Source organism: Lotus japonicus, chromosome 2 (assembly GCF_012489685.1).
Source record: "Lotus japonicus ecotype B-129 chromosome 2, LjGifu_v1.2".
NCBI classification, from domain to species: Eukaryota; Viridiplantae; Streptophyta; class Magnoliopsida; order Fabales; family Fabaceae; genus Lotus; species Lotus japonicus.
The window spans coordinates 87,533,546-87,553,391 of record NC_080042.1 but is presented as its reverse complement, the minus strand read 5'-3'; the positions used below and the strand labels follow the sequence as shown (position 1 = coordinate 87,553,391).

Genomic DNA, 19,846 nt, shown 5'->3' with positions numbered 1-19,846 from the left:
TTTTGTAAGGACACTCATAGAAGGCCCTTGACTCTAAGGCTGGTAGAGAAGTTCATCTACCATATTTGTGTATGTGTACTTTTGGTGAAGTTCAATAATTTGTTTGTTTCAAAACCTATCAGTAGTATGGCCTATCATATTCGGATGGTGGTCTGAATTTGAGAGGTAACAAAGATGATAGATACGGCTAATGCGTTGGAAGAAAGGATGACAATCAAAGAGAGTAACATGGGGGACATAAGTGGGAAAATACAAGAATTGTGGTTGCCTTGCACGAGCATGAATGTGTTATTAAAGATCAATAAACAATTGCGAAAACTGGTGGAAATTGTTTTACTTGGAGATTCATCTTAAGCTATTCTACCAACCGAAGTTAATAAAACCAAAAGTTGGTTCGTGGGAAGAATATGAGAATTGAAAATACAAGAATTGTGGTTGCCTTGCACGAGCATGAATGTGTTATTAAAGATCAATAAACAATTGCGAAAACTGATGGAAATTGTTTTACTTGGAGATTCATCTTAAGCTATTCTACCAACCGAAGTTAATAAAACCAAAAGTTGGTTCGTGGGAAGCATATGAAATAAACCTTGTATCATAGATCACAGGGCTGGAATTTATTGTCAAGTTCAAAATACATTGAAGAAATCAAAATGCATATGGAGAAACAATTCAATAGAGGTCCGAATACAAAAAATCCTTTTGAAAAATATGGAGGCTCTTGAGTTAATATTGTAAGTTTTGTCCTTTTTCATAAAAGGACATCACCAATAAAAAACAGAAGGTTCGCGCTCTAAAGTGCAGTTGATGAGAATGGCTAAATTGAACAATAGGAATTACGGGCAACAGAAAAAATTCAAAGGACACCTATTATGAATGGACAATTGTGAGAAGACAACGGTGTTAGTGGCAGGAACATGAAGAGTTTTCAGTTTAAACTAGTGCTAAGTTTAGCCTAAAAAGATTCAAATCAATCAAACCAATCACGTCGAAACATAAGGATGGCAAAAATGGAGCTCTACCAGAACATGTGGTCCAACAATTGGATGACCCTTTGGTGAAACTTCTCTGTTATGAGTAGTAGGGAAAGGAGAAGACAGACATAGATTCTTGGAACAATCTAAGGGATTTGCTCTATTACATACCTAGAATTGGTAGAATGTAGAAAGCTAAAGAGGATTGTTTAGACTTTATAGTGTGGTAAAAATATTCATCCACTACACAGATGTGTAGAGATATAGTTGGGGTTGATAGTGTTAGGGGAGATTGAAACTCTATTTAAATGTTAGTCAACTATATTTGTCATTTTTGCATGAATTTTAAGATTGCTAAGCTTACACTGTATATCAAAAGTTTTACTCAAGTTCTTATAAGCATTTATAGGACAATAACATTCATAATGAGAAATAAAATATTAAAGATAAGAAATGTAAAACAAATCAGAGGTACAATACAATTTACCAGTACATTTGGCAAAACAGATTATTACACCCACAACATCAAACAGCAAAAATGATTATTTCATGAAGGCAAGAAATGATGGCCAGGTTTTATGAAATAATAAACTTAGGTTCAGGTTCCATGCAACTTCAAGTCTAAATAGATAAATAATATCCACCTTATACAGCTATAACCTGAATAGTTAAAGTCTTAAGTTTTCAAGAACTTCACAGGGGCCACTAATGGCTTATGAATTTTTGTGAGTTTAAACATGAAAATAAATCTATTAATATCAACGTCATTCCAGAGATGACAGAGACGAGATATAAAAAGTGCATATGCAATCACTCATGAAAGCAGTTGCAGGACAAGTTCTTGTAGCAGAAAGCCACATTCCATCTTCCCTCGGTGGCAGCAGATAGCTCTATCAGACACATTCAAGACCCATGAACTAATATAATGGTTGGAAGCTGACCTCAGATTTTAAAAAGCAGCTGAGGGGCAGTCGGGAAACAAAGCCAAAATTCCCCCGTCTTTTGACGTAAACACTCCCCCACTAAAGATTAAGCACAGTATATCCATCCCATAAAAACAAGTAATCACAATAGTCGCGCCACTTAGCTCCACGAAAACCAAAGAAAAAACATAAATTAAAATTGCCTTTTTTGGGGGGTTGGGAGGGGGGGACTTACCTTTTTGTTCTATTCTGTTTTATAGGTATTTTCTCCCATTTATCAATCATGTTATCCAAAACATGCCTTGTGCTCATTGTGTGATATGCAAAAATGATCATCTATATATACCTGCTTCCCGTGTCCCTCTTTAAGAGCTCCCAAAATACAGTGCTGAAGTACATCTACAGCTCTAATTTCTTGCAGAAATAGAGTGATCTGAGCCATGAAAACCAACTTGACCAGCACTCTCGCTAGTGGAGAGCTGCATTGGATTATTCAAATCCCCAAATACAGGCCCATGTTGAGAATTATCAGATAGAACACCTAGTCTTCCTGGAATGTCGTAGTTAGTTGTCTCCAGAGAAATGTTGTGTAATTGTTCAGCCAGTTTGTCATGATTCAACACACCATGGCTTGTAACATTAGGAAACTGAGGAGAAGGCATGATCCATCTCATCCAATCATTTCGTCTCCTTATCTTGTCACCCTATGAAATAAAGAAATAAAGAAATTTAAAACAAGTTTAATAGAATAATAGAACAAGCGAAATGAGAACCATCACTTTTTTCAAATTATAAACTCAAATCTTCAATGCAAGAGTAAGAAATACCTGCACTTCAACAACATATGAAGTTTGAACAGCATCCAATATAAGCTGGATATTGTCAGTCAAATGCATAACCTGACAGAAAAAAGTATTCATCAATGGGTAGGGAAATAATGCTACAACCCAAATCAAAAAAAAAAAACATTGGAATTCAAGAACTGAAAAAAGAAACACACAATTTCAAAATTGTTACTATACATGAACTCCACCACAGTCAACACCTGATTTATTGATGAATACTTTTTTACCCGTGAACTCCAAAATTGAGACTTAAATCATCATCCATTTCCATTTTATCCGTGTCAGTCATGATTAAGATTCTAAAAAGTACAGCGAGATAAACTTATGTAAACACTAGACTGTACAATGTATCAAGTTAGGCCTAGAAGACATTTAGTGACAACCAAAATGCATTGATTAACATAAATAACAAACCATAAAAGGTTATTTTGGTCCACACTTGGTGAACAATGATAATATCACATGCATGAGAGTAATTATATCCATTAAAATTCAACGAATATGCATGCCCTTCGTTAAAACGTTTGTGAAAATAACATTTTTTATCTTCCTTATCAAATTCTAAACATAACTACATCATTGTACGTTATAGAAACAAAAGCAGAATGAAAAAAAAAAGTAAAAGACCAAAACTTCAACCTCCACACTAGATTTTTGAAGTTTTGGTCTGACTTCTTTCATCCTGCTTTTGTTTCTATAGCGTACATGTAATGTAGTTATGTTTAAGAATTTGATAAAAAAATACGTTATTTTTACAAACGTGCATGAGTATGCATTAAATTTTAATATACTTAACATAAGAGAGCAGGATCAAAATTACCCTTCTATAGATTAATCATTGTTGAAAAATAAATAATTTAAAAATGTATAAATATATTGATATAACTATAAAAACAAAAGAGCAACATGTCTCTAAAACACACTAAAAAACAATCATATATGGTATACCATGAACAACTTACTTTCTTGAAGCCTGCAATTAATTTTATTGGAACCCAGCCCTGGTCATCCATGTTCTGCCGCAAGAATGTGTCTTTAACTAAATTCTCATTACTGCAATAGACAAGTGATGGTGTCTGCATTTAGTTCCGAAACCAGCTCAAGACAAGAAAGCAGAAGAAATAAAAAACAGTACCTAAAATAGTAGTCAATCTGGTTTACTATCTTAGTATGCAGCTGAGGGTCTGAACCTGCAAAGAACATTGCATGATGTGGAACTGGAGGCACAAAAGGAACACCTCTCAGTGAATCCGGGGGTGGGGGTGGAGCTGCAACAAATACCACCGGAGGTACAAGTTCTGAAAATGAAAAATAGTCATCAGAGCATATTCATATCATGAAAGAGATCATCCAGACATTAATACACCATACCATGGAATCCAATGTGGCCACCAAAAGGCCGCACTGGTGGTGGGTGAATAAATGGTGCAGAATTTGGAGGTGGGGGTGGAGGTGGCCTCATAAATCTTGGAACAACTCTAGGTGGCATATGGATGTCTCTACCATTAAAATTTCTTCGAGTATTCCAGTCCTGATCACGCCTATTCCCGTAGTTATGATGGTGAGCTCCATCTCCACGCTGATGTGGACCATTGTTGCGATTTCTAAATGTGTTACGCTGTTGCGGATGATCATTCGACACATACCCACTTCTATGTGTATGATCTTTCGGATAAGAGTTGTGAGACCCTGTTGCAGCATTTGAAACTTGGGGCGCAGACTGATGTTGGTGGCCACCATAAGAAGATGTATTTGAGCTGTTATGCTTGATTGGTTTCTGGTGAGTTGGCACCGTATTGTTGTTCACGCTTGCTTTATCACTGACCTGTCTTTGTGACGAGGAAGAAGGCATGCTTCCCGCAGCCTACAATTGACACTCAAAACAATAGCAATGTCCATGTGCACATATACATATTGGAAAAAAGAAATACAAAAAAACCTTCATGCCAGCAAAGTATAAAATTATGCATTTCTAAATCATGCGTTTTCCAGAACTAAAAACCAACGAAATAGCATTTTCGAAACTGTGGCAAATTTGAGAAGAACATGACTCTATGTGTATATAATCTTCCATTGATTTAAATCCATGGCTATTTTAAATACTAAAATCCACTACTACCCGTTAACGCAAGCTTCGAAGAGAAAAAACATTGACAATACATGAAGAATCAATTCGATATCGCTATCAATAGTTCAATACAATTAGCTCTAACTGATTGGAATCGAAATAGATAAATTTGCAGGTATTGTAACAACTAAAATACTAGAGTGAATGGGTAAGGAACCAAACCTGCGATTGGGGAACAGAGGCTATATCCAACAAACCCTTCGACGACTCCGATTTCATCTTAGCTCTAGCAGCCTCCGACAACGCAGGCCACGATTGCGCGTCCATGACAGGCTGAACCTCCAAACCCGCGCCATTGGATGGCCTATTCCAAGCAGGCCTGTTAACCGAGCCGCCATTGTTCCGGCCGCCGTTATCGGAGCCTGAATCATCCACAGCGTCAGAGGGGAAAGCTTCCGGCGGCGGAGGCGAGGAAGGAGCAGCAGCAACAGGCTCCGATTCACCGCGAACAACCTGGTTCCACGGCGAAGCAGCGACGGGGATGCGCGCGGTGCGGCGCGATTGGATGTCATCGGAGGAATCATGGTCACCGGTCATGGCCATTAGGGCTGATATCTCAGTCGATGAGATGATCGACGGTAACAGAGAAGATTCGATTCGCACAGAGAGTGCTAGGTCGAGAAATGCAGTAGATTAGGGTTTCCAAAAATTGAGCGATCTAATCGTCGCAGAGAGAAGACGAAGAAGAAGAAGAAGGTTTGGTTTTTGTTTGTGTGCGTAGGAGAAAAGGAAGCGTTATTGATGTGGAAGGAACCAGGTTTTTTCTTATTTTTTATTTGACGGATATGCCCTTGTGTTTGTTTATTTCCCTTTTCTTTCCATCAGGACTTTTTGGTTACTTACTGTCACTGAATGACTGATGCTGATTTTTTAATTTCTAGTGTGTCATCTACCTAAAATATACATATGGTATGGTCCAATTATTCAAAACTTTGAACCTCAACAGGACAGTTTCTTTTCCAACCATAAATCCATTACTTGTTTTAAATTAATAATAATCCCAACAAGTATCATTTACTTCAATTTCATGAGAAAAAGGTGCTTGCTTTGTGTCCATTCATAGGATGTAATTGGGTACGTGTGCTGGCGGGTTTGGTTGGTTCGGATTTATGATGATATAAATTAAATTAAATTAGTTTGTTCGAATTTTCAAAAAAGTTTCAATAAATTCCAAATAAGATCAGATGGTTTGTTTGGGTTATTGAGTTGGTATATAAAAATTAAATCATTATTTTTGAAATTTTTACTTGTATATAGTATTATTTTTTCCTATTAAATGTCTAGTTTTCAGAACAAGAAAAATATCATTTTTTATGTCTCGAATTATAAATTTAAGTGTTCTTTATTCTTTATTAATTTTATGAAATAGTAAAATCAATTTATATCGTTTTTAATTACTATTAAATTTTTACAATTTTAACTTTACATAACTTATTAGTCATTTTATTAAGGGTTAATGGTCAAATTAGTTCATGTATTTGTACGGACATTTGATTTTAGTCCATCGCCGAAAAATAGTTAGCGATATACCCCTTCGTTTGCAGCAAATAGTGGCCTCCTATTCTCTTCTTGTCAAGCTCAAACACACCCTCTTATGCTTTGTTTGTTTGAACCAACTTTGGATAGAGAGAGATAAGAGAGAGAGAAGTTGAAGAGAGGAGCGGACTCCACCCTCGTTCGGTACCATCTGACATGCAAGAAAAGAGAAAGATATGGTGGGGCCAAACGACTTTTTCATCTCTTCGTAAAATGCGAAGAAATTGGAACATAAGAAGCTTTTTTATTCTCTCCTTATTATATCCTCAAATGTAACTGTCACATATATTACATTGTACAAAAACATCTTTTACAACAAAAAAAATCAATTTTCTCTCTCTTCTCCACCGCATTCTTTTTATTCTCTCTCTTCTATCTCAATGATACCAAATAATTTAGCAAATCTCTTCTATTTTTCTATACTCATCTTCTCTCTTATATACTCTCTCTTCTCTACCAAACAATGTCTTAGTCTTTATGCATGTGGGTTTTTAGATTGATCTGGCCAACTTGACAGTAACGAGATGCAAAGTCGAGATTAGAGATGGTAGGAAAACCCACACCCGCGGAGCCCAATCCGAACCCGACCTGAAATTTTGGGCGAAACCTTATTTTCTTTAGATTTGGGTTTGGGTTTCACCCAAATTTTAAAACCTGTTTGGGTTTGGGCGTGAGATTGATTAAACCCGCATCCAAACCCGAAACCTTATGCATGTAAATTACCAACCTTTATATATTATTAAAGTTACTAAGTAGGGTTTTCTTTAACGTAAAAAATCTATGCATTATGTTGTTTATCAGCTTATGTTCATGAACTATATTTTTTCCTTTGTATTGAAAGATGATGAGGTTTAATCAGCTTATATTTATGTTGTTCTCTTATGTACATGTTGTTTCTGGGTCAGGTTGTTGGGTTTTTTGCGGGTTCGGTGCTCACGTCGGGGTTTGAGTTTGAGTTCGGGTAACTCGAAACTCAAGGGCTTGAGTTTAACTTTTGCACCCATATTGAGTTTGAGTTTGGATGATATGTTCGGGTTTGGGTGTGGGAATGGTCAAATCCGCACCCACGTGGCCCGTTGCCAACCCTAGTCGGGATGCTTCTATAAGATGCAACAACATCATGACCGTGGCAAGATGCAACGTCACGCCGCCCCGTGACCCTATCGAGACGCAACGCTGACCTTGGTAAACACGAAGATCATTGGTTGTTATGTCGTCGATGAGTACAAAACCTCTTGATCCACAAACGCTGCTGCCATGAAAGCACCAGGGCCTTCTAGCTATTTTCATGTACTTGGTCTCAATTTTTTTCTTCTACTAGTTAATGAATAGTGAACATAAATATCATTAAACTCAATTCGTAAATATCTATGTTTTCTTATTTTTGACCGAGATACCATCCCCTCATTCTAAATTTATATATACTTTTTCCATTTTAAAATAATTGTTGTTTTAGTTTTTCACATATCTTCCAAAATGGTTATTGTTTTAGAAATTCAAGACTAATTTACTAATATTACTAACCACTAACATTTGTTTGTCAAACTCAAAAGACGAAACAAAGTGGGTTGGTGTAGTAGTTCAACACTTCATCATTTATCTAAGTAGTTGAGGGTTCGAATCTCAGCTCTTCCGAATGGAGAAAACTCTTTAGTCAGCCCCTACCGCTTAGTGCCCTAACCGCGGGACGAGAAATTAGTCTCACGACGGTCAGGTGTGGGATACCTTGGTAAAAAAAAAAAAACTCAAAAGACGAACAATGGCGCTGCGAATATTTCCGCGGGGCCAACATGGAAGAGAAAGATCGGGAAACCCAATCTGACGACACCGTCTCCACCATGACCACGATTTCTCGGCACACATACGGCGATGATTTGTGCATCTCCGTCATTGAGGTCCTCCATTTCTCACCCTCCACCACCGTGAACTCAAATCGCAACCTAACAAAAAACCCTTTCCTCCTACGCAGAACATGAAGGAGGACTACGGCCTCTTCGTCTGGCCCTGCAGCGTGATTCTCGCCGAGTACGTTTGGCAACACAGGGAGCGATTCTCAGGAGCCACTGTTCTCGAGCTTGGTGCTGGAACTTCCTTGCCTGGTTTGGTTGCAGCAAAACTCGGTGCCCGTGTCACTCTCACCGATGATTCCAGTAGATTAGAGGTGATACCCTATAGCCTGCATATATTTCTTTCTTCAATTTGTGAATTTAGTTTTCAGATTAATCGATTGCTGTGAAAATTGAAACCAAATCAAATGTTTTCACCTGTTCATACACTAGTTTTGTTGTATTTGCCAATGTTGGTCATGAAATGAAGCTTTACTCATATCAGAATGGCTGGATCCTGAAACTTGTAGTTCTCTGAGATGACTTGCTTCTTGTTTTGGATTTGCAGGTGCTTGACAACATGAGAAGAGTTTGTGACTTGAATAAACTTGAGTGCAATGTAAGCTATCATTGTTGTGAAGCCTGTGGTTAAAACTTGCCTTTCATGCTAATATTGTAAATTGTTATAGTATTGAATTTGAATATATAGCATGGATTTTCTTAAAGGGGGTGATTAAGCGGAAGAAGTATCCGACAACCATTGCTTATACAGTTATCTGTGTAAATGATGTTGAAATTTATATTTTTGTTGTATTTGTCTCTCTTTATCTGAATGTATTGCTTTCTATTTGAAGGTGCTAGGATTGACTTGGGGAGTTTGGGATTCATCCATGCTCAGTTTGAAGCCAACAATTATCCTAGGGGCTGATGTTTTGTATGACTCAAATGGTGAGAAAATGGGCTGCTGTGTTATATATTTGTCACCTTCTTTTTTGGATTGGACTAAAGCGTTGTTTCGTTTATGTTGTTTAGCCTTTGATGACCTTTTTGCCACTGTGACATTCCTGCTACGAAATTCTCCAGGGTCAACCTTTATCACTTCATACCATAATCGAAGGTATTTTTCATTCTCTGTGATGCTAAGAACTTGTGTGGCAAGCTTGTTCTAGCTATACAACATTAATCATTCATATGTTAACTTTTGTTTCTATTTTTTAATTGAGCTATCTAATCATTTGCAGTGGACATCACCTTATTGAGTTCTTGTTGGAAAAATGGGGCTTAAAGTGTCTCAAGCTCATTGATGGGTTTTCTATATTGCCATCCTACAAGGCATCACAACTAAGTGGTAACATCCAATTGGCTGAGATAGCACTTATCTCAAAAGACAACGCTTGAGGTAGCTCAAAAATTTTATACGAAAATTTACCTTTGTTTTGGTGATGCTGCTGCTACTATCTACTTTTTTCTTCTTGTTGATGATTAAACTGTTGCTGATGATTGCAATTATGATTATTTCCTTATATATACACTTACCATGGTTAGTTCTTCAGATGATCATTGCCTAGGTTCCATGGCAATATTGTTTGAGCTTTATTTTTCCGGTTTCGCCTATGCTTTTGCTTTCTTTCATTTGTAGTCCTACGCCCCGTCATGTGCCCCTGTTTTCTTTCTTTCATAGTCACGTGCCACTTTTTAGGTTTTAGCTGCTATCGGTGTTGACCCAGTCCAAACTCCATTGTTCCTACTGTGACTGAGATGGACACGCTTAGGACTGATGTTAATCCTTACATGGATTTCTAAACAAAACTGTCAATGTATTTAAATCTGTGGGGCCTGTTGTTGGGCAAAAGACTGAGTACAATGAAGATTATCGTCTTTCTGCTAGTGATATAAGGAGAATTTAAGGCAGCTAAATAGGCTTTTTTTTTGCCACCAACATACACACCAACAACTCGACCATTTTCCTCTCCTGCTCTACTAGATTCTAGATTTTAGATTCTGGTTCTTTTAATCATTTGACTGTTCATCATCCCCTTTTCACTAAATTGTCACCCCCTAAAATGTCTCACTCTACTACTCTTTTTTATGGTTCTAAGGTATAAGCTGCTGGTTTTAGTTAAGCTTCACTGCTTCCATACCTTTAAATTCTGTATCATTTGTACGTGGTTGTACCTTTAATTTAATATCAAACACCCAGCCTACTCGCACTTTAAATTGTTCCATAACCTTTAATTCTGTCTCCTTTCTTATACAGGATTGGAGTGTGGGACAGGAGATTGGAGCTGGATCCGAATCATGAGGCCTATTCTACCTCCAACCATATTCATCTGTCATACGTGCTCTTTTGAGTTTTCTGATCTTCCTTATCATCAAGGTCATCCAAGATTGGACAAATTGAAGTGCATGGTTGAAGCCGTTAAGTTATGAATAGTATCAACTTGCTGCTCTTAATTTTTACCTATAAAATCATCCCTTCAATGAGCAGGGGCTACAAAGGTCATGTTGCTGAGCGGCACCTTTCCTCAGTTTCCTGCCTCGTTACTTTAGACTTCAAAAATGAAATTTTGTAACTGTGTTCTAAATCATTTTCCCAGGATAAGCTTTAGCTTAGCTTTTACTACATTTGAGATAAACATACATATTTCTTTATGGAGGGAAAAAAGTATTAATCTTGCCATCTTGAAAATGTGATTAACCAGTGTCATACTTCTAACTTGACTTGGAATATCATAATTTAACTTGAATTAAATTAAGACTTAATCACTCTGCAGTTCTTCCTAATCTCTTGCCGCCACTGATTCTACTCATGGTCTTCACAAAAGCCTCCAAGAAAGTTGTGACATGTGGAAGGTTGGCGCTGGTAATTATATGGTTTCACTGGCCTTAGATGTTCTTCCATCCTTTCTCCCTTTAGAAACATCCCATTTAGGTCCTCCAGGTCAAAACTTGCAAATGCATGTTACATATCTGTATATGCCAATGCTAAAGAACACAACAATTGTTTGAATCTCAATGATCAGAGTTTGGTAGTTAGCTTTTTTAAAAACTGCATCCATCCCTTGCTTCTAGAGCAAGGATATCAGCACATGAGACCACACCAGGGCATGAAGCTTCTACTTCATTAATGACATAAAATGCATGCAAAGAAACAATTGGTGGTCCATCTAGTCCTGTTTTTTGTTGTTTCATTTTGATAATGTAATATTACATTATACAAATCTAAAAGTGTTTTTTGACCAATATTGCCCAAACAATATTCATTTTGTCAAACTTGCTTCTGGGATAAAAGTATCCAAAACAGAAATCACATCAATAAATTCAGTTTTAACCAAATCCAGTTTTGTAAACTTAAGTTAACACAAACTCTGTTTTGACGTGCTTCAATTATGAGAAAGGAGTGTATAGGGTGGTTAAGGCTGAACCATCGTGATTTTGCTTTTTGCTGCCAAAGCTAAAAGTTTGCACTGCAAGTTTTTATAGTTATGAACTTATGATGGTAGCCATGTTTTATCAAGGCTATAATTATTAGAGTAAATTTCCCGTTTGATGTGGATTCTACCTCAAAGGAATCTAATTATTAAAGATCATGCATTACTTTTGTTTCCCGACAGTTTGGTGCATTTGTAAAAGCACACAGTATAATGTGATTTCCCCTCTTAATTTAAGAAAAGTAATTTGTAATTATGTAGTACCAAGTCCATTATTCACTTTTTGGATGTTTTGTAACAGGTTAGCTTATTTACTTTCTGAATGTAATCGATGTTTTGTAACAAAGATGAAGTAGAAATTGAAGATTTGAAGTAATAGTTTGCATGTGGTTGTTATCTTGTTACTGTCACTTACCTTCTCTTGGTTATAATTTTGTTTACGTAAGTAGTCAACACAAATTTGCACCACTGATCAACACCAATTTTCATATGAATATATTTCTTTGTTACTAACTTGTGAGGATTTACATAGAAGGTCTAAAGACCAAACAAAATGAACTCAGTCAACTGACATTATTACCATGTAAGAATGGAAATATCTATTGTGTGGTATACAACTATGCTGACATGTTTTCACATTACTTACAAGCTCTATAAAATCAACGCTATTAAGACTAAAAAATTGTGTGATAATAATGCTTCTTCTATGGTGTGTTCTGCAAAAAATATAACACTAATTTGAATAACTCAACAGCCAAAGTTATGCTCAAAAAATGGCCAAAAGCAGCAGAAATGCCGTCGTAAATGCAAAAGCAGGTTTTATTTTAAACGAGTGACCAGAGGATGGCCTCTCAGGTTCATTAGACTGGTTTGATGTTACTTCAGGGTTCACAGCCATAGCAGGAGAAACAGCAGGGGGTTGAGATCGGTTACTAGGTAAATTGGTGAGTTCATCATCATAACCTGATAATACCACAACTCAATCATTAATCTGAGAAAATGAAAGAAATGATACAACATTATGAAGCAGTAGAGGTGAAATGTACTCACAATTTGATTCCTTCCAACCCAGAACCATGTTCTCACGGTCAAAGACTATGCGGTAACCAGTCATGAAGTTCTCTGCATGAGGATAAATATGTATGTAAGAATGGTTCAGCAATAACTTGATGGAAGTTGTACATGATCTTGGTATGGTATTGATGTATGATTTGTTAAAAATAAAAACATAAGCAAACACTACATGATACTAGAAGAAACTGAAGAAAAGTCTGATAAGAAGTATGACTTAGCAAAATAATTTCTTTACAAAATGATACCATAATCTTATTAAAAGCTTAAACATCATATATTGCTTTAGTTTCTTCTACAATTGATTCTCAAATCCAAATCAATTCCAGACAGAAGCTTATGTGAATAGTTTCTGAATGCCAAAATTGATTACGAGGAAAAATTAGTAGATCCAAACAGGCTATAAAATACTCACGTCCAATGATATTCACGTTTTCACTTTTCACGATTCCCAAACAAAGCAAGTTAACACCCTGGATATCACAATAAGCATTCATGAGGTTAAGAGGGCTAAGAATCATTAACTACTAATATCATGAAACTCAAAGTTGGACTTCATGCCCTCACCTGACCAGAAACAGTTACTATTGGATCCATGACTAAATAATTGTCTCCCCCTTTCATAGTAAGATTAATGGGAACTTGAATCTTCTGGTTTGGACTGCAGAAGTAAAGTTCAAATCAGTGCCTGATGGTTTAAAAAGAAAAAGCAAGAAGAGAATTCTCTCAAGCCATATTCACCTTAAGTTATAACAATACTCAAAGGGAAGATCAGCATCAGAATCAGAAGATGAATGCCTTTGTAGTTTAACAGCTGAATTAAACTGCAAAAATTAAGGGGATAAAACCAATAAGTCATGTGAAAAGAAACTCTAGTTACATTCTTAAGAAAACTATGATTAAGATAACTTACACCCTGCGTAATCTGTGTATAAGCCGGGTCACTTAGGGCTGTAAACGAGGTACCAGAGTCAAATATTGCATGGAACTCAACATCAGCAACATTTTTTCCCACAATAATTTGGGTAATGGTGATGTTGTAAGTTGGGCTGGAAAGAGAAAAATATCCTTGTTAAAATTAACACAAGCACTTAATATTTTCTTCTCTAGTTTCTCTTGCATTTTTTTTATTGAGCACCAAAAGACTCCATTTTAACTACTAATCGAACCGAACATGATTTGGTGATCACAAGCATGTTTGGATTAGTTTCTATTTCTTCAAAATCAATTCTGAAACCCAGAAATTACTCACACGGAACTTCTTTCTAGATTTGATTTTGGCTCTAGAATCAATTGTAAAAGGAGTTTCGAACATACAACACTTACTGCAATGGCCTGAGGTTAAATGGTGTTTTTCCTTGGTCCATGCTGCTATTGTCCCCAAAAGTGATTCTTCCAAGACCATCAGGTCCAAAACACATTGAAAATGAATTTGAAGTAAGGCCCTGTTTGGCTAAGACACTTGGGACAGAGACATTACCCATTCCTAGCCCAAAAAGACCGTTTGGAGCAGCTCCATCCAAAAATGCACCAGTCTGAACTTGGCCACAACTGCAACACATTGAATGACAAACACCAATGCTCAGGTTGTCAAAAGCAAACAAGGCCAAGGAAAAAAGTTGATTATAACAAGCAGATTCAAAGAACAAGAGTCAATAAAATCTCTCAGCAAGATGTTGAGAATTTTACCCGAAAGTGATTCTGGTGTCAGCATCTTTTGTGTGATCATCATCTGTGATCAAGTGCAAGACATCTTCTACCAAAAACCCAGTAGTTGAAGTGCCATTAGATAGATAGTTAACTTGATATGGACAAGTCTCAGCAGATGAAGAGCATTGTCTCTGAGAATCACATAAGCTGCTATTGCACAAAACATTTTGGCTCGTGGATGATTCTTGGATATCATAGATATTAAAATCAATTCTCTGTCAGATAGAACAAGTATTACAGAAAGGTCATTAAATTCAAATTTCTACCTCACTGTTGTTTACAAATTATCAAAAACAAAAGAAAATCACAAAAAAAGGGCAATATGAGAATTGATTAATAAATGCTACAATATTTCTTGAGTGCCAAAGAAAGTGCAAACCTGTCCTGAGGTCTTGATACCACGGACACATTTGGTGCAATTGCAAGGTAACCAGAACAAGTCACTGCCAGTATCCAATGCCACAAGAAATGAAGATGCTGGTGTCCCAACAGAAACATTGGCAAAATGCAAACTGAAATCCAATAAGGAGTACAAATTATAACCACACACCATCATATTCATAAAATGTGTATCACCATAACAAAACCCATCACAAAAAATTCATTTTAAAATAACAGTTCAGACAAAGATTTTTACCATAACCAAAAGATTAAAGAGGGCCTATAATAGAATTCATATTAGACCAAACTCTATCCAATTGCTAGCTTAGACTAAGGATTAATATATCAATTATAAAAATTAATAATTAATTAATAATTATAGCAATCAGCCGATTGATGTGTGTAATAGTTCGAAAAATTATTAATTATATAAGTTTATAAAATCAAAAGCGCTCTGCTCAGATAGTCTAATAGATAAAAAAAATAACATTTATTTTTCTGAAGTTAATAGCTCAAAAACCCCAAGCTTTGAGATGATATTTTAATGGATCAAATCAATATTCTTCATGATTCTCTCCCTGCACTTTTTCATGATTCTTCCTTTTTCTTATCTTCTATGTCAAAAAACTATAATTAACATAAACTATGAAGTATGAACCAGAACTAAAAAAAAAAAAAAACAGAGCACTAAGAGATTTAGTAATTTAAAGACCATAGAAAAAATTGATAAGTGGTTGAACAACTCTTACAATCCAAATGAGCCAATCCGATACGTCTCGTTGCCGGGGACAAAAGTTACCGGAGTCTGGTCATCGCCGGCGAGGCGCCGCCCTCGGAACACACGGTCTCTGGTGGCCATAGCAACATAGTACTCGCGAGTTCCCTTGTCAGGCACCTCATCAATACCCAGAATACCCTTCACTGGTTCCGAGAAGCGGTGGTGGATGTCAAAACCGAAGGATTGGAGAGCGTGGCATGGATTTGAAGCTAAACTCATCATCAACAACAAAGACAACACCATCCATAGATGCAGAAAACGATGGCTGTGGTGGGAGTTACAAGTTGAAGCCATGAGTTGAAGCTAGATAGCTAGCTATGTGATGAGTTGAAGTTATCTATCTCTGGTCTCTGCTTCTGCGTGTGGAAGAAATGCAAGAGTCAATGAAAGTCCTCAATTTGAAAAACATGAGTAGTTGTAATTTGTAGTTGGATTTTGTTGCTTATTATTTAATGAAAAAATAAATTTATGTAGAAGCTACGTGAGTTTGTAATACATTGTTATCAATACATGAGTCAATTGATGATGTGGTTTTCCCACAAACAAGAAATAGAATAAAATACCCTAAAGAGAAACCGATGTGAAGAATAGAAGAAGAAACATGCACTAGGGTTAATGAATGATTAGTTTTTTAATTAATGATATTATACATATTTATAGTAGACTAAATAAATAAGGAAATATTTAAACAAATCGATGTAGAAAATAATATAAATCAGCTAAATATAATAAGATACTTTAAGATACGATAAATATATTATCAGATTTTTTTTTGTATTCTAATAGATGCGTCGACATTTTATTCACACTCAAACTTAGAGTTATATAGAGAAAATATCATAATACGTGATGGTATAAGAAGAAAAAGAGAAATAAAAAGGAAAAGTGATTGAAATTGAGATAGAAAATAAAGTTGAGTGTAAATGAACTAAACTCCAATAAATATTATACATGAGGTGTTTTTTTGTTACATCGGAATACTAAACAAAACTAAAGAAATTGCAAGGCTAACACATCCTTAACCAAGATGGGAACATGCGAAGGAGGCGAGACCTCCAGACGGGAAGGAGAACACTGAAGATCAACTTCTATATTAGCAAGGTAGACCGTTGCTTCATTAGTTCTCTAAAAATGTGTAGAAGCTTGAAGCTCCTCCAATCACGATCCAAGATTTTTTTTTTCACAATTAGAAAAAAAAATTCTATGATCTTAACTTGTAAATTTCTTATGCTTTAAATTGTATACTCAATATACTAGCAAACAACCTTTTTCCTCAATATTTTGAGTCTGAAAATTACTTATAGGAATTTCTTACCGAAATTAATAGAATGAAAAACTCAAACTACCTTGAAATAATAATAAAAAGACTTAATTGGATAATGTGGACTATATGTGACTTTTCTCCCTCTATTTTTTTAGTTAATCAAACCCTTTTACTTTTAGAATTGTGTAAATTTGGTCCTTCTTTCAAAAAAAAAAATCATAATATTTTAGTCTTTAGTGAGTTTTGTTGATTTTTAAAGGATTTGGTGAGATATGAGATTAAGTTTTAAAGAGAGAGAAATTTTGTTTTTACAATTTTTGTTTGATATAATTTTTAGTTGGTGAGTTTTGGTATGAATAAATTGATTCAATTTTTAATTAGAATTTGATACTTAAATTCTTCTTAAAAAAATTTGAGCGATTAAATCTATATACTCAAAAGATTATTGAAGATAGGCTTCAACTGCTCTGGGACAAAGGTTGGTGTAGGGTCGAATATGAGGTCGATTGTGCTAGTCTCCTAGAAGTGCTGCAACATCAAGATAGGAATGGCGTGTTTGCTGTTGCTGAGCAGATTCAGAATCTCATGTAGAGGAGATGGGAAATTTCCTTGAGCCTTATTCCCAGGGAATGTAATTTTGTTGTTGATCATATGGCCCGGATTATGGCCCGTAGTATCAATCGCAGCTTTTGGGTTGTTGATGTTCATTCCTTTGAGCTGGAGACCATTTTGCTTCGTGATTATTTAGTTCTTTAGTTTGTTTTGTAATTTTCCGATGCATAAAAAAAGATTATTGAAGAGCTTTTGGTACGGATTTGATCTCCTCTGAAGTAAAATATAATACATTTGTGGCTAGGGACATTACTACCGTATATCGAGTCAGATTAGTCACGTGTGACCCTTTTTCTCGTGAAACTGGTGGCTAAAAGACAAAAAAATTGTTGAGGAACTAAGACCATACATAACATAAACTAAGAGGGTATATAAAAGTGTAACTAAACCTAATAAAAGTATAATATTCTTTATAAGATTGTTTTGACATTATTTATCAATTGTTGTTAAAGAAGCACTGTGGATGATTGTTGGAGAGAGGGGAAGTTGCTATCAAGTTGAAAGAGTCGGTTATGGTTTAGTTGAGGATGGTTGAAGGCAAAAGTCAAAGTCTTCTTCCTAACTTGTGAATTGTGATAATCATGGATTCAGCTTAGGCAAAAGATGGGTCCTGATTTTAGGTGTTCAAATTTGAAATCCAATACCATTGGAGTCTTTTCTTCTTCTTTTTTTGTGAACATTGCAGTCTTTCTTATTTTCCTTTTGCTTCTAATTTTTATTATTTGTATGGCTAATTTTCACTAATTATGTCACTAATCCTTACCCTTTCAAATTTAAAACAATGTCAGTTTTCCAATAAATATTAATTATTTTAAGAAAAAAATGAAGAGGGGATAGTTAAAACTAAACAAACTATGTGATTAAAGAATTTATTATATTTAATTTGGATTATTTTATGCTAAAATAAATTTAAAAAATTATTAATCTGTCAGACAACCGGGTGACCACCCCAGCCAGTTACACTAGCTGAGAACGATCATCTGCCGTCCATCTGTTGAACCCAAAGGCTAATCAGTGGTCTGCTAATCACGCTCTGATCAAGGATACAGTTGTACGAGCCTATAGAACAAATCCTGTTCAAGTAAGGTCGTGTTCAAGTATCTCAGCGTGTCAGTATATAAACCATAGACTGCAGCATTGTTCAAGCGGTGTGGGACTTTATGTATTATCCTGGTTCTTATAACTTTTCTTGTGTAACATGATGTCGCTGTACCGTCATGGCTTAGCAAAAAGTTATACGAATTTGTCCAAACTTATTGTGGCCATATATCTGGTTCTGAAATCCTTCAAATCATTCATAAATAACACGGAAAGTTTAGGGAAAATGATGCAATAAGTGTCAGCCTCAAGCTTGAAAAATGGGTAGAAAAAGTAAAACATGAACTTCAATTGCTTAATAGTCTTAGTTAGCATTATCTATTAACTATATGAAAGCAACAAAAACTCATTCTTAGATCATGAATTTGATGCATGAATCAGTGATTTTCTTTTTACATGTAGTAAATCAATGATTTACTTCTGTGTTTTTCTTTTTTGGGTACTACTAGTACTGCAGGCAAATGAAAGTCTGATAACTCAATAATTAAATCTCTTGACCTCCATGCTTGGTGATTTAGTCACTCCTCCAATGGAGAGCCCACCATCATCGTGGATGACTTTGTCTCTATTTTTACCACGGACCAAAATGAAGAAGCTTCTTTTTTTTCTTTGTTAAATAAAACGTTAAAACGTTGTTTGCATGGAGATGATGCAAGGAGACATTTTCTTTGATTTTAGTAGTCTAATCTAAAGCAAGAAGTTTGTTTTACGATATGAAACGTAAACCTTAAATTATTGGCTAAAATTGTAATAAATTAAGATAAAACACATAAAAATAATCACACAATCAAACACACCATGCCCAGGAATAAAGAGATTAAACTAGATTCTATCAATTAAAAAAACAAAAGTAATTTTAAATTCTGTGATTTTAATTCACTTATCACATCCTACCTACTAAATTGATTATTTAATCACTTAATCATTCTTCTCTTTTTATCAAAATTATCATTCATTTTTCTTTGTCAACAATCATTCATTTAAATTGTCAACTTTTTTGAACTGAGGGTGAGCTCGACCACCCACGGCCCAATTATTCTCGTGCTAATTGGATACTCAAATAAAATAAAATCATCTTTATGAGATGTTAGCTCTTTGGGCCTGACCGCCTGGGCCTAATGTGCCTCCAATTTTGTTACCTTGCATATAGGCAAGTGAACTTGACAAAAAAAAGGCAAACAAAATCATGTAATTTCAAGAAAAAAAAGAACAAAACCATGTGTAATCACCAAGTAGGGGTACTTTTCCCCCCATGAACTATACTCCACA

At 35.6% G+C, this 19,846-nt stretch overlaps 3 protein-coding genes and 1 pseudogene across 3 annotated transcripts; 1 reads left to right on the top strand and 3 right to left on the bottom strand.

Annotated features, from left to right (window-relative positions):
• Positions 1–1,397: 1,397 nt before the first annotated feature.
• On the bottom strand, positions 1,398–5,604 carry LOC130740601 (la-related protein 1C). Its single transcript, XM_057593260.1, has 6 exons — positions 5,033–5,604; positions 4,114–4,606; positions 3,878–4,040; positions 3,705–3,795; positions 2,725–2,796; positions 1,398–2,601 (listed from the first exon to the last, which is right to left on the bottom strand). The coding sequence occupies exons 1-6, from the start codon at positions 5,411–5,413 to the stop codon at positions 2,305–2,307; spliced, it is 1,497 nt and encodes a 498-aa protein (XP_057449243.1). The 5' UTR covers positions 5,414–5,604; the 3' UTR covers positions 1,398–2,304.
• Positions 5,605–8,154: 2,550 nt separating this feature from the next.
• Positions 8,155–12,062, top strand: LOC130740599 (uncharacterized). The gene is made up of 7 exons (XM_057593259.1): positions 8,155–8,301; positions 8,376–8,567; positions 8,801–8,851; positions 9,087–9,180; positions 9,265–9,349; positions 9,474–9,631; positions 10,490–12,062. Exons 1-6 carry the CDS (start codon positions 8,197–8,199, stop codon positions 9,628–9,630), a joined length of 684 nt encoding a protein of 227 aa, XP_057449242.1. The 5' UTR covers positions 8,155–8,196; the 3' UTR covers position 9,631; positions 10,490–12,062.
• Positions 12,063–12,214: 152 nt separating this feature from the next.
• Positions 12,215–16,026, bottom strand: LOC130740598 (aspartyl protease family protein 1). Its single transcript, XM_057593258.1, has 10 exons — positions 15,575–16,026; positions 14,824–14,956; positions 14,424–14,659; positions 14,061–14,285; positions 13,648–13,783; positions 13,476–13,558; positions 13,302–13,395; positions 13,150–13,207; positions 12,714–12,785; positions 12,215–12,626 (listed from the first exon to the last, which is right to left on the bottom strand). The coding sequence occupies exons 1-10, from the start codon at positions 15,895–15,897 to the stop codon at positions 12,430–12,432; spliced, it is 1,557 nt and encodes a 518-aa protein (XP_057449241.1). The 5' UTR covers positions 15,898–16,026; the 3' UTR covers positions 12,215–12,429.
• Positions 16,027–18,401: 2,375 nt separating this feature from the next.
• On the bottom strand, positions 18,402–18,570 carry LOC130741678 (small nucleolar RNA U3; annotated as a pseudogene).
• Between the last annotated feature and the right edge of the window lie 1,276 nt (positions 18,571–19,846).

What these genes read in the sequence shown, in the direction of transcription:
- LOC130740599 (XM_057593259.1), top strand. Translation starts at nt 8,197, where the DNA reads ATGGAAGAGAAAGATCGGGAAACCCAATCTGACGACACCGTCTCCACC. An exon ending in TGTGCATCTCCGTCATTGAG is followed by an intron (nt 8,302 to 8,375) that starts GTCCTCCATTTC and finishes CCTCCTACGCAG; the next exon opens with AACATGAAGGAGGACTACGG. An exon ending in ATGATTCCAGTAGATTAGAG is followed by an intron (nt 8,568 to 8,800) that starts GTGATACCCTAT and finishes TTGGATTTGCAG; the next exon opens with GTGCTTGACAACATGAGAAG.
- LOC130740601 (XM_057593260.1), bottom strand. Translation starts at nt 5,413, where the DNA reads ATGGCCATGACCGGTGACCATGATTCCTCCGATGACATCCAATCGCGC. An exon ending in CCTCTGTTCCCCAATCGCAG is followed by an intron (nt 4,607 to 5,032) that starts GTTTGGTTCCTT and finishes TGTCAATTGTAG; the next exon opens with GCTGCGGGAAGCATGCCTTC. An exon ending in TAATTGCAGGCTTCAAGAAA is followed by an intron (nt 2,797 to 3,704) that starts GTAAGTTGTTCA and finishes TTTTTCTGTCAG; the next exon opens with GTTATGCATTTGACTGACAA.
- LOC130740598 (XM_057593258.1), bottom strand. Translation starts at nt 15,897, where the DNA reads ATGGCTTCAACTTGTAACTCCCACCACAGCCATCGTTTTCTGCATCTA. An exon ending in TTTAACCTCAGGCCATTGCA is followed by an intron (nt 13,784 to 14,060) that starts GTAAGTGTTGTA and finishes TTCTCTTTCCAG; the next exon opens with CCCAACTTACAACATCACCA. An exon ending in TAGTAACTGTTTCTGGTCAG is followed by an intron (nt 13,208 to 13,301) that starts GTGAGGGCATGA and finishes TGTGATATCCAG; the next exon opens with GGTGTTAACTTGCTTTGTTT.